Genomic DNA, 23,443 nt, shown 5'->3' with positions numbered 1-23,443 from the left:
AGGGTGTAACCATTTGCTTATCGTATATGGTACAATTCAAGATAATTTTCCAAATCCCCAAAGTGATCATCCCTATCCCCTTGTTAGTGGGTACTAAATAGTGACATGCTTGTTCTCTGCTCACTCAAGTGTCCACTAACAAGGGGGTAGGGAGGATCATTATGATTTGGGAATTACCAAATCATTTACGATTACGCTACGTGTATCACCTTTATAAGTAAATTAAAAATATATATAGTTGTGTCACATTTTTAATGATTAATCACATCGAAAAAAAAAAAAAAAATTACGTATTATGTACTGAATATATATTTACAATTTCTAATATTTACATACACATATATATATATATATATATATATATATATATATATATATATATATATATATATATATATATATACATACATATATATATATATACATATATATATATATATATATATATATACATATACATACATATATATATATATATATATATATATATATACATACATATATATACATACATACATATATATATATACATACATATATATATATATATATATATATATATATATATATATATATATATATATATACATATATATATATATATATACATATATATATATATATATATATATATATATATATATATATATATATATATATATATACATATATATATACATACATATATATATATATATATATATATATATATATATATATATATATATATATATATACATATATACATATATACATATACATATATATATATATATATATATATATATATATATATATATATATATACATATATATATACATATATATACATATATATATATATATATATATATATACACATATATATATACATACATATATATATATATATATATATATATATATATATATATATATATATATATATATATATATATATATATATATATATATATATATATATATATATATATATATTCTTATATATTTTATGTATAAATATATTTAATTTAGAAACATAATATATATTTTTAAATATAAGAAATATACACACATGCAAAAAAAAAAAAAATTTGGGATGTGATTAAACGCGACAGACAGACAGACAGATTTTTTATTTGTTTCTGAAGATTCATACGGAGTTAAATCTACAAACTCTGCTGATTCAACACTCAGGTGGTCCAGGATTTACTTTATTTACTCTAAATCAATCCATCTTAACTCACTGGAATAAACTGCTATGACGACAACATTAGGATATTTACAGAGAGTATTTAAAAAAAGTAAATGCTATTTAGGTTCTCATACAAATTTGCACTAAGTGCAGGCTGCCCCTTGTTTACACCAAGAGCAAATAGTCAGGGTAAACATGAGTAATATTCTATTTGTCCTAAGGAAAAAGAAAAGTATCCAATCAAGAGAAAAGTATCGTGCTGCATTTAAAAAGGTTATAAATCGCATAATAATTAAAAAATGACATTAAATGATTTTAAATCTTAAACATGCATAATTAACTTACTTTGTCACTTAACTTTGTTTAATGTCTAAAAGTAAGTTAAGTGACTCTCTCTGAAGCTTGTCTGGCAGGATAAGTGTGAGTTATATTGATTGTCCCTTCTGGTGTCAAGCATGCGGCGTACAGTAGGTGTTCATTGTGCCCTGGTTTTGAGCATCCTCAGGCTCCGTCCGGCGAGAGAGGGGGAGATCCAAGACTGCGCCGCAAGTGATTAGAGTCTACGGTAATCCGACCCATCCAGTGATCATTGTTCTGGTAGAGGAGGAGTCTCACACACAGGGAGGAGAAAGACTGACAGGGACCAAGGGGAAGTCTCCATGCGCACACCCCTAAAAACATACACACGCAAACTCCTGCTCTCACACATCGCTTTACACACAGGCAGGGATCTTACGCATGAAGGTCTTTGCATGAGAAGACACCAAACCAGGATCTGGACAGCCCGTAAGCTTCACATGGCACACGGTAAGTCTGGAAGCGCTAAAAGAAGAAGCTTAGACGGTTTAAGTACCTTATAAACAGATCGCAGCAAGGTTCGTATCAAAATGTATTTAATTTGGGTTGACGGCAAGTCAATAAAGATACGATGAGAATGTAAAAAAATTAATTTAACACCAAGAGTTTGTCGTGTTTGGTACTAAACTTTTTTGGTCTACATTGGTCTAAAACCTACATGGGGTGAAGATCTGGAGCGAATTAAGGTTTACTAAAAAAATTGTTGGCTTCACTTAACGGCTCTGTTGCGAAAACCGTAGTGAACCGCTGTGCTGTCTATAGGCATCTTAACAGAGGAACTTCACAAGGGATCGATTTGAAACGCACTGCCTCTAGAAATAGCCCTCTGCGTGAGGCTCGACTCACTAAGTGATGCTTACAAGCTACCAGACATGAATGGAAACTGGATTCAATACTTTATTGATAGGGGAGAAGCCTTAAAATTGCTAGTTTACGCACATCCACCTGCTTCCCCATTAAGGGTCTATTTAATCACGCTGCTGTGTTTAACCAAGTGCACAAAAGTTCATTCTGCCAATTTGGACTGTTTCAGATCTGGATTCCTAAAAACGGACAGAAACCACCTGAGGCCAACGCGCAGGCTCATTTCCAAACTGATTTACATTGCAAAGCCCCGATCTGCTCGCCTCGGACTTGCGTAACCAGCTATGTCAAAGGATGAGGAAATTCCGAGCCCACCTCCAGAGTGGCCGGAAGAAATTTTAATGTAAACATACGTCGGAAAAGCCTGGAGGAGAAGTCATCATGAGAAGGAATCTCTAGGACACTGGTAGAGTGCTTAATAACCCAACCCGCAGAAGGCTCTCGTCGTCATCTCATTGCATGGATATACGGTCTGGATGGACACTTCCAATCCTGCCTCCATGAGGGATTTGCCCTCCCCTCCTGTTGCCTGAGGTCAAGCCAACACAACGCCACCTTGATAAGTCTGGCTTAGCTGGCCACTTGGTAAGGACACATCTTCTTTTGTTAGCATAAGCTGCTACTTACAGCCGGGGTGTTAAACACCGCAGATCGCCACAGATTCAGGAAGCGCCACCGTGCCAGAGCGCAGGGATCGCGATTAGTAAACAGGTTGTTACATTAACTGAATCAAGATGCCGACGTTTTCCGCACTTGGAGAAGTCGTAACATCTGTATTCGTCTCTTGATAAGAAATTTCGATTTTGCATTGTTTTATCAGATGCATTAGACATAAAAAGGAAATCCCTGGTCACAGTTTTTTATATTAGATCACAACAAAGTCCCCTAGGAAAGCCTTTGATTCCCGTCCTAGACCTTCAGGTCACCATACAATCACTTACAGTCCATTTCAGTTCAACAAGCCTTTTTTAAACCCATACCTTTGCAAAGCGGATCTCTGTCGGGATATAAAGGTATTTATGGGTAGTTCGAAGTAAACCAGGTTAAAGAAGTTTCCAAAGAGAATCTGTTGGTATTCAGGAACTCCCTTTGGGTTAATCCGCATTTACTCTTGTGACATCCCAAATATGCACTAGCAGAGATTCTAACTGAAGACCGTTTTTGTTCGATACGTTCAGAAAGATTTTACATATATATCGACTGACCTGTAGAGATGATCTAATCATACTCGTCTATGGGATCTGGTGCATTTTGAGGTGCCAAAGTCATGGCAGGTTAAGCTTATATTCACTTGAGCCTTTCAACTCCCGTAACCTGGGATTCAACCGGGCTTAGTTAGCAAGCCCGATGAAGGTCCGCGCTGTAAAAATCGATGCTTTCGCCCCACACTCTTTCCCTTCGACCTCAGAGGGAACTCTGGAAATCGGCTTGCAGGTGCATCGTTATCCATTCGAAACGCGACCCTGAGCTTTGACGCATTTCATTTTGATCCCTTCGCATTTTTCCAGATAGAAGATCTTGGACGGGTGCGTTTGTTTTCTCTGCCTGTCCTGCTCCGACACGCTCAGAGCAAGCTGCATTCAAGTGTGCCAGTCGCTAATCATCAGGACGTTTAAAATGCCATCACGCACAATAGCACCGGGGTTTTATTTGAGTGCGATCCGCTCTTCGGCACGCAGAACTGTCTGGACTGAAGCGAACCTCAGCATTGGCTTGCGAAAGCAAACATTCGTGGCATTCAATCCAGACCGTAAAATTCCACAATGCAACTGATTTACGGTTTACAGATTTGACTATCCATTCGTAATATCTGATAACACAGCTGTTGCCAAACAAAAAACAACAACTCTGGAAGCTATAAATCACGCATACGTGATTAAAACGGTGTTGAATACATTGCGGTTTTGCATGCATTAGTCAGGATGGGATATGCAAAGGTCACGTCCTTTTCGGCTATTGATCACTGGAGCGACGCACATGTGCATGTCTCTCCATTGTGCATCTGGGCTTTTATTCCTGTCAGATGTTCCAGCCTTTCCCCTACACGAGGTACATTTTTACTACCAGTCGCAAAAAATAACGGGGGTGAAAGATGGCAGGAAATGCACTCGCCGTGTTCACACAGAGCGGGCGAAATGACCGAAGCTCAGTTATATGATGATATCGAATTCCTGCCGCAGGAAAACCCCAGCGGAACCACAAATTAAACCTCAGAACTAAACTGTTGACTCTATAGGGCTGAATATCTGTCAGTCACAAAATACTACATATTCCTGTTTTACAAACACAAACACACAAAGGACAGGGCATATGTTTTATGTTGCTGGATATGCAACGTATAGGGCCACCAATACCAGCTGTATGAAGATATTCACCCTCATGTCATTTCAACTTCCGGTTTGGGATAAAAACAACATTGGAGCCCATTGAATGTCACTGAGCAGACTTTATATCGTTTATATATGAGGGTGAGTGGATTTTTAGGTGAACCGTCGCTGTCCCCACATTGTACTTAATATACACTATTATAAAACTACTACATTGAATTCTCCAGACTGTCCTCTCAGCACAAGAGATGCAAAGTCGGTCTTAAAGATGCAAAACAACGTCAGTAGCTTCTTAACATTTTTTTCTGCTGATAGCAAAAGATCATAGTTTAAAGTTGGGGTGAAACAACATTGAACTGAATTAAAATACGGTGACATTTTTTGTTACTTGTGTTCGTACAGATTTGGAAAGACATGGCATTGGAAAAATAACTTTGGTGAACCGTTCTGTAAACAATTGCACGAAAATCCATAAATTGCATAAATCTGCACTGACTTCTCCCAACGCACAGAAACACAAAAACAGTCTTAAAGATACAGAACAGGGCAGAATTACAGAAAAATAGTAAAACACTGGAGGACTTAGACATTAGTTGTGCACATAGTACCCATAGAAATCAAATTCTATGCCATTAAAAGAGAGAAAAATCACTGGAAAGGGACTTACACCGCTAATAAATGAAATTGGCAAAAGGCCCAAAAATAAAATAAAAACTAGGTACAATGCTGGACAGAAGTTGAGTACTGTTTATCCTTGTGTAGCAGATCCAACTCTGTCCATAAGAGACATCAAGCTGAGGACAACAGGTCAGGTTCAAACCACCTCCATTTTTGGCTCTGGAAGAACATATGGGACATAATATCCGTTGCCCTAACCTCCTCCCACATTATACACAATATTGACTGAGGAAAGTGAGAAGAAAACATACGCTATCGTCGCAAATCTGAGCTGACGTATTACGAAAATGACATATGTTTAAAACTTAGATTTAAAATATACGTTTAAAGCAAATAAAAACGATACCATATATATATTTCATAGGAGAAAAAGAAATTAAAACGAATATTCATCACTCACATGCTAATAATAATGAGGTTTAAGAATAATGTTTGTATGAACCAAATATTCCAGCATTATAAAACCACCAAACCAGTGCAAAGATTGGATGTAAAGCAATAAAATGTATTAGAGTAAGAGAAGTTGTGGCACCTCATCAGAGGAATCTGATATTACATAAACGCACTCGTATTAACTGGGATAAGCGTGAGAAGAAAATGTGCATCTTGCCCCATCAGCGTCTTAATTTTGTGGTCTGTGTTTCTTCAAAGGCACCGATAATTTCGCAACACATTAGACGAATGCCACAAGCCAAATTCAAACCCACATCACCTGCATAAGCACCTTGGCGCGATGTTCTGAAGCGTGCGCGATAATTCAGTAAATCATTACTTTCACGTTGAAGCGTCTGCCGGGTTTGTGCAAAATGTGAAGTTAAAGGGGCCAAAAACAAACAGGAAATCGAATGGGAGGACATTCGAATCTGTCACTTCACAATTAGTTTCGATATTTCAAAATGAATTGATCAGTTAAATGGTCTCCTTTTATTATTGATTGGACAAAATGCTAAGCGTTTCCTTGGAGACATAACACTATAATGATATACTAATAAAGCACTTGCATGCTCTTTTGTGGGTTTTGATTGCTTCTATTGTCCTCATTTGCAAGTTTCTTTGGATAAAAGTGCTAGTTAACAAAATTTAAATGTAAATGTAAAACTAAACTGAAAATTCAAAACAAGCCCCAAAATTACCGTAATTAACGAATAAAATAAATCTCTTCATATAAACGAAATAAGGCTTTGTCTGTGCTCTTTCCATTTTAAACCTCATCAACATCATCATCATCTCTTCCTTACTAATTATAGCACAAAATAAACATGAATGAACATCAGAAGGTGATGTTTCAGCTCCAGAAAGACTCTGATGCACATCTTTTTTTTAAGTTCAAGTCCATCAACGTTATTCAGCTGTGTGGGATGCCACTACGGTCGCGATAGAATTCAATGAAATTCAAGCAATGACCACGAAACGCACCCCTGGTTGGTTTTAATGGTGAAAACGATCAAACTCGTAAAAATCTACCGCTATTCTCCTCGATATTTGCTTACAGCGCCGGACGAACCGGTAGATTCACCCTTACTTCCTCGAAAAACGTACCTTTTTTTAAAACTTTTTGAAGCTTACGTTTCAACTCATCACGACACACAAAAGTAGCTAATTCAATTCTAATTAAAAAGGCGTTCTCCTGAACGGTGCGTGATCGTTACACTTTCGAAACGCAAACGTGTCTCTTCTCGTACGGACACACGCATCCTCCAGCCGGGGTTCCAGGGCTACGGTCCGATTTTTACACCCGTTCACAGGTTCAGGACGCGACAGCTGTTGTATTTCAGGCATAGCATCCACACATGGACTGGCTGACCTCCAAATACACAAAAACTAAATGCTAAATGGCGTCTTTCACAGCTGTCGACTAACACTTCCAGTAAACATGCGATTTCTAAGAGCAGATGCTCAGAGCCTTTGTCAGTGTTTATAGCATATTTTGAAACGGAGCCCGAATGTGACATCATGTTTAGTTTATATGCAACATTTAGGGTCGGCAGATAATAGGACACATTGATAACATAGCATGCTAACTGCTCCTCTGTTTAAATGCGCGTTCAGAAGTTAAACACACAGAGAGCAGCAAACCGTTTTCAACAATAGATGTTGAAATAGTTGATTATGCAGTCTAGTTATGTAACCACTGGAAGATTTGTGAGTGACCCACTTCAACCGCTGCAAACATTTCATACACAGAAGCCTGTATAAAGTATCCGGACACTTTTAGACGCAATTAGCCAGATGTAAAAAATGTCTTAATGGCATTGCATTAGATAAACACCACATCGAAGCAAGCATCTCAAATGCGGCAGGATCTTTTCTTGAAGCTAACTTCTTTTTTAATTTCTGAAAGCTCGGTGTGTTTGATTTGTTGGCGTTTTGGTGATTTTAGGGTGCAGCGAATCACGATCACTCTCAAGTAACCATAAATGAACAAAACACTCTTCATTTTTTTAATATTATATCTGTGATTTTTTTTTGTTGGGACACACTTTGACACTTTATCTAATAAAAAAAATCTTTAAATATATTTCAGCGTAGCACACATGCACTAGAAACAAATAGTAAAACGAAAGGAAAATAGATTTCGACAAAACAAAAGTTAAGAAAAGAAGTGAAAACAAAAGTTAAATATGCACAGACAATATATTTTGAAATTACTTTCAATACATTTCACAAATAATTACAGAAAAACCCAAGTAACACATTGAATCAAATGTGAAATTATTAAGTAGAAAATAGGAAAAACATACTTTAATAAACTTTATGACTTAAACATACTTTAATAAACTTTATAAATAAAATATTCTAAAATAAATATTTTTACATATGAATAAATAATAATATATATATATATATATATATATATATATATATATATATACATATATATATATATATATACACACTAAATTATTATATAAATGATTATATTTTTATGTTATGAATTTTACTGTTTATTTGTCCCTGGTTAGGATTTTAGTATGGACCTAAAAATATAGCAACCAAAGAAATAAACACAGTAATAAAGTAACAAAATACTATAATCGGTGCTGTCAAACAATTAATCGCATTCCAAAATAAACACTTTTTTTACATAATATATGCGTGCACTGTACTCTGTGTGTGTATATATATATATATATATATATATATATATATATATATATATATATATATATTTATATATATATATTTGATTAATCGTTTTGATTAATCGTTTGACAGCACTGCTACAAAGACATGTATTTCAGAGTAAATCCAAAGTCATTAAGTTTACAGAGTCTCTGTGTGTGTGTGTGTGTGTGTGTGTGTGTGTGTGTGTGTGTGTGTGTGTGTGTGTGTGAATCCCACGGATGAGGCGACAGTGAGATTAGCCTGGCCGGCTGCTTCCACACCCCGCGAGCCAATCCCAGGTGTTAGCCCACGTGACGCTAGATAAAGCAGGCCGCATTAGTGCTAATCCCAGCCTGATCTTTGGAGTGTGTTCCTGCCCCCCTTCTGCCGGCCAGCCGCCACCGATCTGCCCTGTGCTGGACCCGGGGCCTTCACCCAAACCGCTGAAGTGACCAAAGCCTTACGCGCCTCTGCTTTTCAATGAGGAGCGTGAAGTAGGTGTTGATCAAGTATTAAACGGCTTCGCCTTTCCGCCTGCAGATTACGGCTCTGACACAACTGGAAAGTTTAGCTTTAGCAATTATTCGATATATGCGAGTGACGGGACGGAAAGTGGGAAACATTTGATTACTGTAAAATTAATCACAGGAAAGGCCTGGACAAACCTGATCTACTTTCTGTATTAAAAAAAAAAAGAACTAGAAAAAAAGTGCGTTATTGGAGTGCATTTTAAAATAAAATACTGTTACAGTTTTTCTGCTGTTACTGTTTTTGACTGAAACGGTTATACACCAAATAATTTCCGGTATATCAGATCTTCCTGTAAATTTAAACAATAAAAAAAAAAAAAAAAATCTTATATATATATATATATATATATATATATATATATATATATATATATATATATATATATATATATATATATATATATATATATATATATATATATATATATATAAAATAATAATTTCTAAAACTAATTTCTAAACATACTTTTTTAACGTTTTAAAATTGTTAGTAAATCATTAATGTTCCATTTTGTAAATATTATGAAAGTGTTCCTGGAACTTGTTCAGTTTTTTAATTCTAGTCATTTTAATCATTTTAATAATTTTGGTTATCATTTTAATTAACACAACATTAGGTGTTTGCATGTAAAAAAAAAAAAAAAAAAAAAAAACTAAAAAAAAAAAAAAAAAAAAGTAAACAAATGTAAAAAAATGTAAAAAAAACCACCCAAAAACACCACTTTATTTAATTGATGTTTAAATTAAACCTTTTGTGTTAACATTTAACTATATTAACATAACTATGCGGTTCATAACTTTAAAGAAGCGTGTCCCAACTTATGAAAAAGCTTCAAAAACAGATCCAAAATAACAGCGGAAAAACGATGGAGGTTCAAAAGATGTCACCAAATATGTTTTAGATAGCGAGAATTCGGGTTTCGGTACATTTGCAGGAAATGAAGCGTGAGTGACAAACTACCAGGAGTTCTGGAAAGTTTCTCACTTCAACTTCAATCTGAACATGAGAACCTTTCCAGAAACTTGTTCAGGAAACAGGTAGTTTGTCACACTTTGTGTTTTCAAATCATTTGCAATTACCAGTAGAAAACGTGGAGGTATAAATTACAGCTGGGTGTGTGAAAAATGACAACGGAGTGTGTGTGTGTGTGTGTGTGTGTGTGTGTGTGTGTGTGCTACGAGCAAAACCTCATATCACAGCATGCGTTATATATCACATTAACTATATAAATCACTATCACTACACATAACGGTTTATGTATTAAATAACCTTCTGGCGATGGCTATTTCTGTATAACACAGTGAATTAAATATATAACCGTTTTATTTTTAGATTATTTACAAATGAACGATATAAATTGGGATATGGATGCAAAACAGCTTCACATCGTGAAAAACGTTAGTTTAAAAGAAGAGTCAAATCATTTAAAAGACTGTTTTGAATCTATAATCTGATTGGATGAGCCGAAGTTGAATAATGAGGCATTGCATTATGGATCAAAGGTGTGTGGGTTATTTTTATTTTTAATAAAGGTCTTTTTGATAGATTTATTCAACAAGAATGCATTGAATCGACTCTAAAAAAAAAAATAATATAAAATAATAAAAAAAAAAAAACAGTAATGATGTTTATAATGTTACAAAATAATAATTTTTAAACTTTCTATGCAAAAGAAAATGCAAAATAAAAGCAAAACAAATGTTTTCAGCATTGATAATAATCATAAATGCTTCTTGAGCAGCAAATCTCTGAAAGATCACGAGACGCTGAAGACTAGATTAATGATGCTGAAAATTCAGCTTTATATCACTGTTAAAATTACATTTTACATTCACATGTAAAAGTTATTTTAACTTCTAATATTTTAATTGTATTTTTCCCTTTCCTGTATGACACCATTATGCAACGCATGTTAGTATCTCTTAAGCATGAGGCTGACAGGACAGGCATCAATATCAGCGAAGGACAAATGTTAGTTCTGGTGTATCCTAATCAGTCTGATTATATCACATCGCCGCGGCAACATAATTCATCAGATCACACAGACACGCTTCTCAGAAACTGTAAAGTGTGATATTCTTGTGCATGTGAATTCTCGCTAAACCGTGTGTCTTTGCCAGCTACAGATAAGAGATAAGATGAGAAGCTTCCCGATGTTGTGACGGATAACAAGAAAAAGACATTCACTCTCTTCCAGGGAAAAAGCTTTTTTTTTAATGCATTTCGGGGTTTAGGCTTCACGTGATTTGCGTCTTGCTAGTACTGAATTATTTTACAGCAATACCGTACTTAATTCAATGCGTTTCTTTTTAAATATGCATGACGCTTACTTGCTATTTAGTGAAAACTGTTTTAAAGTAAATCCAGAATAGTTTTATATGATGTATGTATGCATGTATGAAGTATCAACAATGTATGAAATTCATCAATGTATGAAGTATCAACATTTTTGGTCCGTTTTTTTTGCATGCATGTAGAAAATACGAACCGGAATAAGTTTACCGTTTTTGTTTAAAAATTCTGAATTGCGACATTGTTGGCATCTTTTACGATAAACTGCCTTTATTTCAGGATGGAAGTACCTGCTGAACAAGCAAAAGTTTCAGCCCGAAATTAATATTAGCTAAAAAGCCCGCCATCATTTACACAGAGAGCGCTGCTTATTTAGTGACTTAAACAAACGACGCTGCATGCGGCCTCTGAAACGAGCGTCATATCGCGGCCGTTTAAAATAGACGATGAGGTAACAACGACATCAGAAAATAATCCATCAAACACGCTGCAGTTAGCGTCGGACTCGATAATCAGCACCGAGCAGGTCTCGAACGCAATCGTCCAATGCGTTCATAACGGTCTGTGTAAATAAAGTTAATTAGCAGGACTCCACCGATGGTAACGATTCACCTCAACAGGCCAATTCATCAAACGGCCATCTCTGAAAACTCAAATTGCTGTTTGATTATTTGTACGGCAACTAAAGGCCGATTAAAGCTGAAAGGCGAATAATCGTTAGCGGTAATACGAATCTGGAGGAAGTTTATTGGTACAAAAGTGTTCTGTAAGACATTTTGCCGCCCGGATTACCCTGGATTTCAAAATACACAAATCCCGTGAAACCAAATAGGAAAGGTATGCAGGTCGTAATTCATCCACCCGACATTTCGATTGAAGCCTATTTAAAGCACCATAAATATATTTTTTTATAGCATTGACTGTTTTCGTGAGAGTTCGGGGAGAAACGGGACCAGGACGTGCTTTCATGACATTCGATTACATAACGATTGCCTATTCGTTATCGTCCGTCGGACGTTTTGAGCGTTTAGACGTGCCAAGTCTATATTGGGACGAGTAAAGAAAGTGACGAGAGCGATAACGTCGCTTCCAAAACACACAGCGAACGAGATAAAGAGAACCAGAACGCAACAGAAATGACGGCGTGCTTTCCAACAGCATGAGAAGATCGTCAAGGCACTGGTTTCCAGACAAGAAAAAAAAAAAAAAAAAAGGGACATTAATTTTCTTATTAAAAACTTACTCTTATTTAGACAGGCATTAAGCACTTTCTATGCCACATGGTAAACCGTATCAGCTTAAATATCACATACCTGTTTTCATCATCAAAAATAAATAAATAATATTATTATATATATATTTTTTTTTTATATTTTTTTTTATTTTTTTTATTTAGAATATGTGAGAATATATATATATTTTTATGAGAATATATCTCATTTTTGGCATTGTGACATTTCTGACAAGTAATCGCATTCTTCCACCAAAAGTGCTTAGACTGTGTGCGAAATAAGTGAAAACTAGGAAAGATTTAGAATTTCAACTATTAAATACGGGGGAAAATGCGTTTAATTTTTTATTAAAAGGGTCACAATGAAAAACCGCCTTGAAAAAAAATAACAATCATTGTGCATATTTTTTCGGGGCGCAAACCAGACGTGAGCCACTCCTTTAAAAATACGAACATAAAAATCTATCCATACGTCCATCCATCCATTCGTCTATCTATCGGGACATTTTGAGCCTCTGCAATTTACCTAATTTACCTTCAGGCAACCCATTAAGGCTTTAGATAAGGGCCAAAAATCTGACTTTACTGAGTGATGTGGGCTAAAAGTAACTGCTGCATTATTGCCGACTAAGTGCATTAAAATATTTACAGGTGAAAAAGAAATTCACTTATGTCTACATTTCAATGCACAAAAATACAACAAATAGCGTTAAAGCACCACGGGCCAACGTTAGCAAGCGAGCACCGGTTGGAGCATCTCTAGACCAACATGAACAGGCAGCCCGACCCACGTTGACCCATAAGACCAGCATGCATACTGTCAGTCTGGCGAAACGCTTCCAGCATATACTGTCTGGATTTGTCCTTAAATGTTACTCATCTGCCGTTTCCTCATCTGGGGAAGAGCTTTCCACCGTCCTCTCCTACTCTGGAGAAAACCTACCTAGCGATAGCAATGAAAACAAAGACTTCTCGGCAAAAAAAATAAAAAATACACGGCAAAAACAACACAGCGTTGGAAAGAGATTCCTCAGAAGGGAAGAATGCAGTCTTTTGAGAGGATGAAAGAAAAATATGTGTGTACATGCAAGACGGAGATGTATGCTCCATAGACCTGTATTTAGCTAAACAAACAAAAGACAACGTTTGGATCTGGCAGGGGATGTTATACCAGCAGGCCCACATAGAAGGTTTGAAGAAAGCACTTTAGACTTCCCGAAAACTTCAACGCCCATCAGCCACACCACCCAGAGCGTATTTGGTTATTCAATATTTTGGTGGAGAGAATGCGCCCTTTACCATACGCTCTATAAATAATTGGCGTTTTTGCATAGAATAACCACTTTCGGTTCCCCAAACAACCTTTCAGTTATTCGTAGCGAGAAGATTATTTTAAAAATCGAAACTTTTGCGGAACGAAAAGAACGCATGGACGTTAAAAGGTTCTTCTTGGAATTCTAAATGCCAATAGAATCCTTCCATTTTTTCCATTTCAAACCGTGCAGGTAATTTCAACTGGAGGTCTGTTTAGTGTCATGGATCTGCTCGCATTGAATGGATCATCTCTGCAAACAAAAGATTCCCCCTCGGGAAATGTAGGACTAATTGTTTGGGCTTGCTTGGGTACAATAATGTCGGGTCTCCACCCAGGTGGATGTTATGAAGGACACACCTTCCTGAAGATGAGGACTCAATTGGGGAAAGGAGACAGTTCATAGAAAAGATCATGACCTGAAAGAGCCAACCTCATTCTATTCATGATAATAACTAACCTATCAACACAGACGGTAGGTTTTATTATAGCATACTTAAGGCTTATTAAAAAAAACAACAACACACCTTGTATGCCAAGTATGCTGCTGAAAGCAAATTAAAAATATATATATACACACATTCATACTTCAAAATGTCATTCAGTTTGGTATTTCTGGCATTTGCTAGCATTTCCTGAATGAAAGTTTTTATGTACAGATAAAAAAAAATAAATAAATGTATCATTTTTAGATGAATATTTATACACATTCTAAATCAAAAATCAAACAAAAATGTTAAATAGTATCGTGACTTTAGACATCATCACAACATAATAATGCACAGTATAAAAGATTACATTAATATTAAAATTAGATTTGCCAACTTTAAATACTCAATTGAAGATTACTGCAAAGGGAAGGAAAATGATGGAAACGTGTGTGCGCCAAAATTCTATCTGAAATGCAATATTCACAATGGCAATGCATTTCTTATTTAAATTTACATTTTTCATTATCCCACAGTTTGGTTGAGAAAGAAAAATGAAAATATTATTATTTACATTTGCCATTTCCAGCAGTTAAAAAAAAAAAAAAAAAAAAAATGCAATAACACCTATTTTATTTTCTACTTTTTCTACGTGCATTATTAAAAATTCTTCAGAGTTAACATGAAAAGTTCAACACATTCAGGAAGTGAATGGCACAATATATTACTGCACTGACCATTCCTTCACATTTACAGGCTGGTGTGTGTGTGTGTGTGTGTGTTTTTCTGATAACTTTTCCTCTTAGTGCACGAAAAACTCTCTAAAAAAAACATCCCATCTGTGGGAATGTTCCCCGAAATATACCTTCTTACGTGTGACGTGTGTCCATAACAGTGGTGCTGCTGAATCTGGTTTATATGGATGGATCAACATTGGATTATTGGATTGCTTCAGTGCATCATGTGAGAAAGGAGTGTTCTTTAAAAGAAGTGTTGATGTGTATAAAATAAAACTCTTTCCTGTTAGAATGCAATAAACTCGCATGAAATTTTCGCTTTCGCTTTGCAACTTTCATCACGTCAGGGAACGAAACCAGGACAGAAAGAGTTATGCCCAGTGAAATTCTACAATAAAATCTCTTGGGCATTTTGAAGAAGTGTGTATGAAGGAATTTTAATAATGCACATAGAAAAAGTCGGAAATAGTGTTATTGAAACACTTTTTTTTTTTATATTCGATATATATATATATATATATATATATATATATATATATATATATATATATATACACATATATATATATATATAGATATATATATATATATATATATATATATATATATATATATATATATATATATATATATATACATATATATATATATATATATATATATATATATCTGAACGTAATATACCGTATACATTGTTGCAATACACTTTGCACATGATGGAAAAATGTCAATTTAAAGAAATGCATTGCCATTTTAAATATTGCATTTCAAACTGAAATATGCTTCCACAGGAAAATCAGCACACGCTATTGAACGTCCAATTCAGACCCATAAAAAATACACTCATCCTGTTAAATTTCAGTGTGTTCTTAACATTACTTATCTTATGACTAGAAATGCAGCACACAAGTGATATGTGCACGACGGGCCGCATTTTTATACCGCTGTTAGTTCTTTTAAGAAGCGTAAATCATCCGCTTTTGTTGCATGGAAAAGCTTGGATACGACAAGATGACAAACTGTCATTTTTGCGCACACCATTCATTTAAGGCCGTGCATTTTTCCGCCATTCCTCAGGAACGGTTTTCACAGTTCACCGAAAGCTTTCGATAAATAGGAAGACAGCCACATATTTCGAAAGACAGATAACAATCTCGGCAAGCCGGCCCTGAGCTTAACCAAACACCGACGAGCCGTCTAACGGGATTGTTTTGACATGTGTTTTTCAGAGTTTCAATGCTCCACGCTGCTCTAAGATGAGGGTATGGAAAGAGGTCACCCTCGCCTTCATCCTGCTCGGTGCCTCGTTTTTCCTCCTGCTTATGAAAACCGCGTCACCTGTTGGGTCTTCCTACCCAAAGGCCTTAGGGATTTCACCAGACCCTTCCACAGCGCTTGAACCGTCACCATCATCCTCGTCTTCGCTCTCGTCGACCTCAGCGAGGAAGCCAGCCCCGCGCCGAACGTCCAGAGCCACCGAGGACATGGGCTCGCTTCTCTCAGAATGTAAGAGAAAGCTTTTTTTTGGTTTTTCCTTAGCGCCAGCGCCAGAGTGGATTAGGTCGCGTTGACGCAGATGTGAAGGAAGGATTTAATATGTCTTTCTACAGTCGCCGTCGTGTTTATACTGCAGCGCTGCTCGCCTCACATATCTCCTCATTTAACATCGGGCTCACATGTACCACACAAGCGGCGTCTGTCAGCTCGCTTGATATTTAAGACAAGACCGCCCAGGTGAACAGAGTAGAACGTTCAGCTAGTAGATGTAATTCAAGTTCAAACAAGCTTTATTGTCATTCTGTGGAGAAATGTTGAAATGTTGTGCCTCACAGAACCACAGTGCTCCATAAAGACAGACATGTAGTGCCGTAAAAGAGAGGTGTACGTATAAGCATAATGTGCATGAGTACAGGTTATATAAACCTATTTACAAAAATATAATACTTTGGACACACTTGTGTTTACAAAAGAAACGTCACGTAGTGTCCCACTTGTCCACTTGATGGATCCCAAATATTCTCTGGCATGAAAGTTTTCTGAAAGGGTGCAAAAAGACATGCTCTCATTTCCACCGTTTCAAAACTCTGGAGATTCTGGGAAACACTGTCAAAAGACGTTTTTTAGTGAAACGGTGTTGGATAAAATCAGTGCAACGTATATATATGAACAGAGACCTGAGAATATAGATAGAAATGAAACTAAGTAGCTGAGTGCTACAGAAGTAGAGAGAAATACATAAGGCTTACTTATAAATTTTCCATTAGTCTAAAATATCTCACAGCTGACACCTTTGGTATCTTGCCTTGACCTCATAAGCTGCGGGGGACGTTTTGTTGATGTGCTGAAAGTTTAGTTTTAACCAAATTTAGTTCATCGTCAACAATTTTTCGCACCTTTTCCTCAACCCCTTCCTACACTATGCTTAAACATCTGCACGAACAGCATGTGCTTTCACGCAAAAAGCAATTTTCTAAAAACACACCCGGACTGACTCGTAAATACTGCAAAGAAAAGCAGACCTATTCTCATCTTACATATGGAGCGGCGTTTCTCGACCTGGTGCACATTTTGGATATCTCCCTTAGCTGACATTCAACTTGGTGTCTCTAATAAACCGAAACGGTGTGTTTCTGATTAGAAAAAAAAAAAATGTGCACAAATTGTACACTATCCGACACTGCAGGGCCAGGGTTGGAGTAGCAATAGGTCAGTGCAAAAATGCTCCAAAGCCATCTTAAAGATGGACATAATCCTGCTTTACAACTCTGATCATTACAACGGTTTAAAGTGAGCGATTGTATCCTTAACAGAATGTGCAGGTTAAGCCCCAGGAATTTGACACGTGCATTCACTTCCATCATAATGTATTAGGTACGTTTACATTCACTAATTTTTGCAATTGCATTTACTTACACCGCCTTAACCCAGACGAAATTAAATGAAGCGCACATGGAAATTTCCCACTTTTCAGATACGTCTCCAGAAAGTAACTCCGCATGTCGCCTTTAGAGTTTCAGACTTGCGCTTGCCAAGACGCTGAAGTCTCAATCAAAGTCAGATACCTCATATTGAATATTTCAAATGTCTAAAGCCCAAACATACTGCCTATCCACATTAATTTTATAGTTCTGGAGACCACAGTGAAGGTAGACGCCATAAAAATCTAATTAGACACAGATGAAAACGAAAAGAAAAAAGTACAAAAATATAAAATCCAGGGCTCGACAATATAGTTTTTTTCCTGGACAGCAGTTAACACTATAAATTCAAAACCACGCTTTTGCTGGAGAGTAATGATATACAATGTTTTAACACATTCTTACTGAAAGCTTTCATTTTATATTTAACCATATGCGTGTTCGCCAGCTAGATTATCAACATTACCTTTGTGGCCATGTGGCCAATCAGCAGAATTGAAACAATATAGAACACAATGGAGTTCGCAAGACTTTGAAATGGATGTGCAAAATCAGTGTATATGCCATTTTCTGTGTCGGTGCTGACTTCAAACACTCGTGCTGGTCCAATAAACCTATAGAACGAACTGCACGTTTAAACCCAACTTTAGCCTTGTTTTCTTTTGTCAAATTAAACACGCTTTCCACCCTCCATAAGGTCCATTTTCTTACTGCATTTCAACAATTGTTGCGTTTATATCTAGTTTTACTTCTAAGGAAAACATGCGACACAAAATTGATACTTAAAGCAAACATCGCTAAGGTCTGAAACGCATGTGAAGGCATAGATGCGTAACGTAATGCAAGTAACTCGTTCCCATAAGAATCGCTGTATTAGCGAGCCGTTCAGATCAACTACCATCGCGGCAGAGAAAATCCTAATGGGAAAATCTGTTGAGCTTTTACACAAAATCCTGAAGATTTTTAGCATTAGAGTTGCTTTTCCCATGTTTTTGTCTCAAGTAAAATCAGTCCTCAAATAAGAATGTAATTCAATGTATTATGTGAAATACACCGCAATTTAAGTTGCTTCAAAATTCACATCTGAAGCCTGATTGCGCATAATTTATGTTGTAGAATGAGATGCTAAAGTAACATTAACAATGGACCTTACTTTTAATCATAAATCCAAAACCAAAACCACAGAAACTCTGGAGGGAACCCACGCTAAATTAGCCTGGCTTTGGTTTAATGACATTCAATCGCTCTTTGAGAAGTGTGGTTTTGTTACCGGTACAGTAACACAAATGCACATTAAGTATGTTTAATGGCACATTAGTAAAACGTTTGGAAAGCATACACATTTGCATACTTTCCAGCAGGTTTCTGGCCTAGAACTCAGTTAAGTCTCCTGAATTGTGAAAGAGCAACCGCCAAGCATTAACTTTCTCCTCTTGTGTTTTTCTTCCTCCAGTCTCGTACCTCTTCCAAAGCTTCACCGAGGGCGAGTTGAGGAAGGTGATCGGGACCCTGGTGGACCGCAAGGAGAGGAGGATCAGAGCCGAGACGGGACGGAGAACCAAACGAGCGCGGAAGGGCCCCAAGCCGTGCTCCTTACACGAGATCGAGCTCACGGTGAGCGAGCTCGGGCTCGGGTACGAGAGCGACGAGACGGTGCGCTTCAGGTACTGCAGCGGAAAGTGCATCCACGAACGACGCAACTATGACTTTGTAATGGAGCGCATGCAGTTAAATAACGGCTCCAGTGAGAAAGGCGGCCGACGACGGGACAACGGGGAAAAGGAAAAGGCGCGCTACGGCCCGTGTTGTCGCCCTACGAAGTTCGAGAAGAAAATGTCTTTCTTTGACAACAAGCACAGGTTCTACACCATCCAGAACGTCTCTGCGAGAGCGTGCGGTTGCGTATGACATTCCCCTAACTGGGGAAACCTTAGGGAAAATGTCTATACATTACTATGGCAACAGAGGACGTTTCAACATTCCGTGGTAACCATAGGAACTTTGGAAAGGGCGACCATGTGACACGCAGAAAGCATGGAACTATTCGAGAACGCAGGGCAAATTGCAATTCTGAAAAAGATGCCGAGAGGGACCCATAATGCCACCATGGAAAGATTGAAAGCGATACGCAAAACACAAAAGACAAGGCCTGAATTGTCTAAAGCCTTGGCAACTATGGGAAAAAGTTCTGTTTCTGCCTTTTCAGTGGTTACTGGCACTTTTGATTAGCACAGGGCACTGGACTTTAACCAAAGGTGGATCGCTGGTTTAATTCGATGGGACCAAAAGCTGGCGAGAGACTCTATTCGCCTTCCACTGGAAACTTCTGCAGAAGAACAAGTACAGATATAGTAGTATTTAACCGAAGATATATATATATTTTAACGGTAGAGGGCTACAGCGACAACTGTACGCTGCTCGCTTTTGTTACAAATCTGAATACTGAAGTATGAAGTGCAACGCAGCTGTGAAAACTACCTCATTTCTTTCTTTGTTTCTTTTTTGTTTGTTTTCTTAGAAGAATGTACATGCAATGAATCTTGTTCGACCGCACCCACTTCCTGGGATTACGCTAGTCAGAAATATGAATTAGAGGTATACATGTAGAGAAATGCTTCTCGACCAAAAGTCTCCTAGACTATTACCTAAAACAACACTGTCACTTGAAACGTATATGCACACAATATCAAGCGCCTGAATTTGACCTTAAAGCCTCGCCAAAGCATGTCTGATCAAATCCAAACTTCTCCTGTCCTCGAGACAATTTACACCCTGATATTTACGTTTAAAATAGGAATAGGCTATCCAGTTCCAAGGGCAAGTATAGCTTTAAAAGTTTTCCCCAAAGGTGTCGTCCCTCAAAGACCTGAAACGTACATTTTTCTCATGGTCACGTTCATGTTTACATTCTTTTAGACAACGATACTCCAGATGCATTGTCTTTTGGAAAGCAATTCCAGGTTTAGTCCTTCTCAACAGCTAACATATGCATGTATTATCCTTGAACACATTTACGGGCAAGTAATCGTAACCTTTATTTACGCAGATGGAACATTCTACTGTTAGCAATAAAAGGTTCTTTGCGGCACTTCACATTAAACAAAGACCTGTTCTCATGAGAACCACTTTCTGCTGTACAAGTCAATCAAAAAGTCAGAAAGTTCTTTAGATCAAAGTATTGGATTTGGGTTTCTAAGGCAACAGCAAATTGGGTTAAATCCCTCAAAACCAAGAACATGGCTAATTTAATCTTAGAATCAAGAGAAAGACATGAAAATATTTCTTTCACAAAGAAAATGGTCTTTTTTTTTAAATTTTGATATTGCACTCGTTCTCACTACAGTAATGCAAAAACGAAAATTAATGAAAAAATATATATTTAAATTGTAAACTTTGTACAGGCATTAATTTATATAGATTTTTTTTACTGAAGTATATACATATATTGCAGAAATGTGACCTCCCATATGCTATTTTCTAGAGCCAAACAGGTACTTAAATTTTGTGCAGCTTAAACGGTCCTCCGTTGATACTAGGCTGAAAATCCCTCGAATCTTTATTTTTAAGAGTGCACGTGCGTCCCTTCCACAGGAAATGTTATTATATGTTATCTTTTCTGGAATAAATTAGTTACCGGACTAATTACGGAGCATGAAATCTGTCAAAAACGCAATTACCCGTTGAAGACGAAGTGCTGAAGAGACTAACGGTGGAGTTGTAAGCAGTTCTAAGCGGTTCAGACGTACAGGATTAAGCGTTAAGTTTAGCCTTGGCCTTTCAGAAACACGCTGTAAAAGTGTATCCAGTCCTTTTACTGCTACATTCCAGTTTAATTCCTGTATATATTACACCGTATTTCACGCAAGTCAGAAACACAAAAGGACAAATCTGGTTTATGCGCAAAGCGAGCCGAACAATCTGATGCAGCTGGATTTGGTCTGCGTCAAATGAGCCACAATCCCCAAACCGGTGCAAAGATTATTACGATAATCTACAACCGTATTCGTTCACTTCGCTCTTTCTCACCGAAAAAGACTGTGCACTAATTAAATAACCCTGAAGTAATTAAGGACAAAACTACAAATGAGATTGGAGTCACGCCAGGATCCGTCAAGCCCTAAACACGTCTTTCCTTCGAAGCTAATGGAATTACTGTAAAAACAAGGCAACAGCTAATGGAGCATGCGGTCGTTTTACTCGGATCAATTACATTTCAATTCGGGCGGAAAATGTGTTTTGTCATTTATGTATTCGAACTGTAAACTAAAACGCCATGTACCTTCCGAATGAAAATGGATTTTCCCCTATCTTGCCACACGCCGTCAAACCTTGAGCGCAAGGAATTACTCAAGTTTAAGCAAACGGTACATCTTGCCCTGTGGAACTATCAGTAGCGGACAAGACAACACGTCGTCTTCGATTTGTTTTTAGACATTTAGGGCACCCTGCCAAAGATGGAACCCTAGCAGGCGATTAAACTGTGTCTAAGCTTATTAACTGGATACAGAAGGCGATCGCTCGCTTCGATAAGACAGTACCAGTGTTGTCTGTGCAAGTAAAATTCTTATTTTTTTGTATTGAAAAATAGCATACAATGAATACAATCTGTAAGTTAACTTTAAAAGAATAGTTCTCCCAAAATAAACATTTCCTTAAAACCCATCCAAGATGCAGAAACAATTGTTTTTTATTGGAGAAATATAGATCATCAATGGATCCATTGTAGCGGATGGGTGCTATCAGAATGAGTATGAACATTATTGTTATATCCGGTATAAACACAATTATTGAGCCAGAAGCAGCGGTTTGAAGTTAAGTGTCTTAGTGATGGATTTGTATCTTACAAACATGCAGCTTCAGGCTTTACAAGACTTGTAATAGATGGACTGGAGTGGTGTGGATTATTGTGATGTTTTTATTGGACTGTTATTCTGACGGCGCCCATTCACTGCAGAAAGTGATGCAATGCTGCACTTCTCCAAATCTGTTGAAGAAACCCTTCGGGCTGGTACATTTTCAGCAAGTATTCGTTTTCTGATTGAACTACTCCTTTTAGCTAGACTTCACCTAGCATGTAAAAGTTTTTGTCCCCTCTGAAAAAGCTAATGCAAATAAGACAAGGGGTTAAGTGACTCTACTTCTGTCCATTTCTATTGGAGTGGAGCGCTTTAGTGTCTGTATTTGTGTTCAAATGAGTCAAAAGCAGTATTACGGAAATGCTAATGTGTGCGCGTGTGTGTGTCGCTGTTATATTTCCTATGTCAGCTAATCATGATCAGCATTTGGGAGTGTTGGATATTTTTCACACCAACAGCGGAAATGTCGATGCAGTGCATCTGTATTGTGGATAAACTGTATTTATTGCAAAACGCTTTTCATTTATATTTAGATATTTCAGGAGGGAGACAGAAACGTATTTATTATTTTACACTTGTGCCAAATGGAATTTCTAAAGTCTGCTGAATAAACATACCCAGCTTACAAAAAAA

At 36.9% G+C, this 23,443-nt stretch overlaps 1 protein-coding gene across 1 annotated transcript; it reads left to right on the top strand.

Moving 5' to 3' along the window:
* Positions 1-1,363: 1,363 nt before the first annotated feature.
* Positions 1,364-23,425, top strand: LOC122335658 (neurturin). Its single transcript, XM_043233512.1, has 4 exons — positions 1,364-1,981; positions 2,565-2,980; positions 16,266-16,542; positions 19,408-23,425. The coding sequence occupies exons 3-4, from the start codon at positions 16,293-16,295 to the stop codon at positions 19,860-19,862; spliced, it is 705 nt and encodes a 234-aa protein (XP_043089447.1). The 5' UTR covers positions 1,364-1,981; positions 2,565-2,980; positions 16,266-16,292; the 3' UTR covers positions 19,863-23,425.
* The last annotated feature ends 18 nt before the right edge of the window (positions 23,426-23,443 follow it).

The sequence above is a fragment of the Puntigrus tetrazona genome, unplaced genomic scaffold (genome assembly GCF_018831695.1).
Source record: "Puntigrus tetrazona isolate hp1 unplaced genomic scaffold, ASM1883169v1 S000000846, whole genome shotgun sequence".
In the NCBI taxonomy this organism is placed as follows: Eukaryota; Metazoa; Chordata; class Actinopteri; order Cypriniformes; family Cyprinidae; genus Puntigrus; species Puntigrus tetrazona.
This window is presented reverse-complemented; position numbering and strand designations above follow the sequence as displayed.

What these genes read in the sequence shown, in the direction of transcription:
- LOC122335658 (XM_043233512.1), top strand. Translation starts at nt 16,293, where the DNA reads ATGAGGGTATGGAAAGAGGTCACCCTCGCCTTCATCCTGCTCGGTGCC. An exon ending in GGGCTCGCTTCTCTCAGAAT is followed by an intron (nt 16,543 to 19,407) that starts GTAAGAGAAAGC and finishes TTCTTCCTCCAG; the next exon opens with TCTCGTACCTCTTCCAAAGC.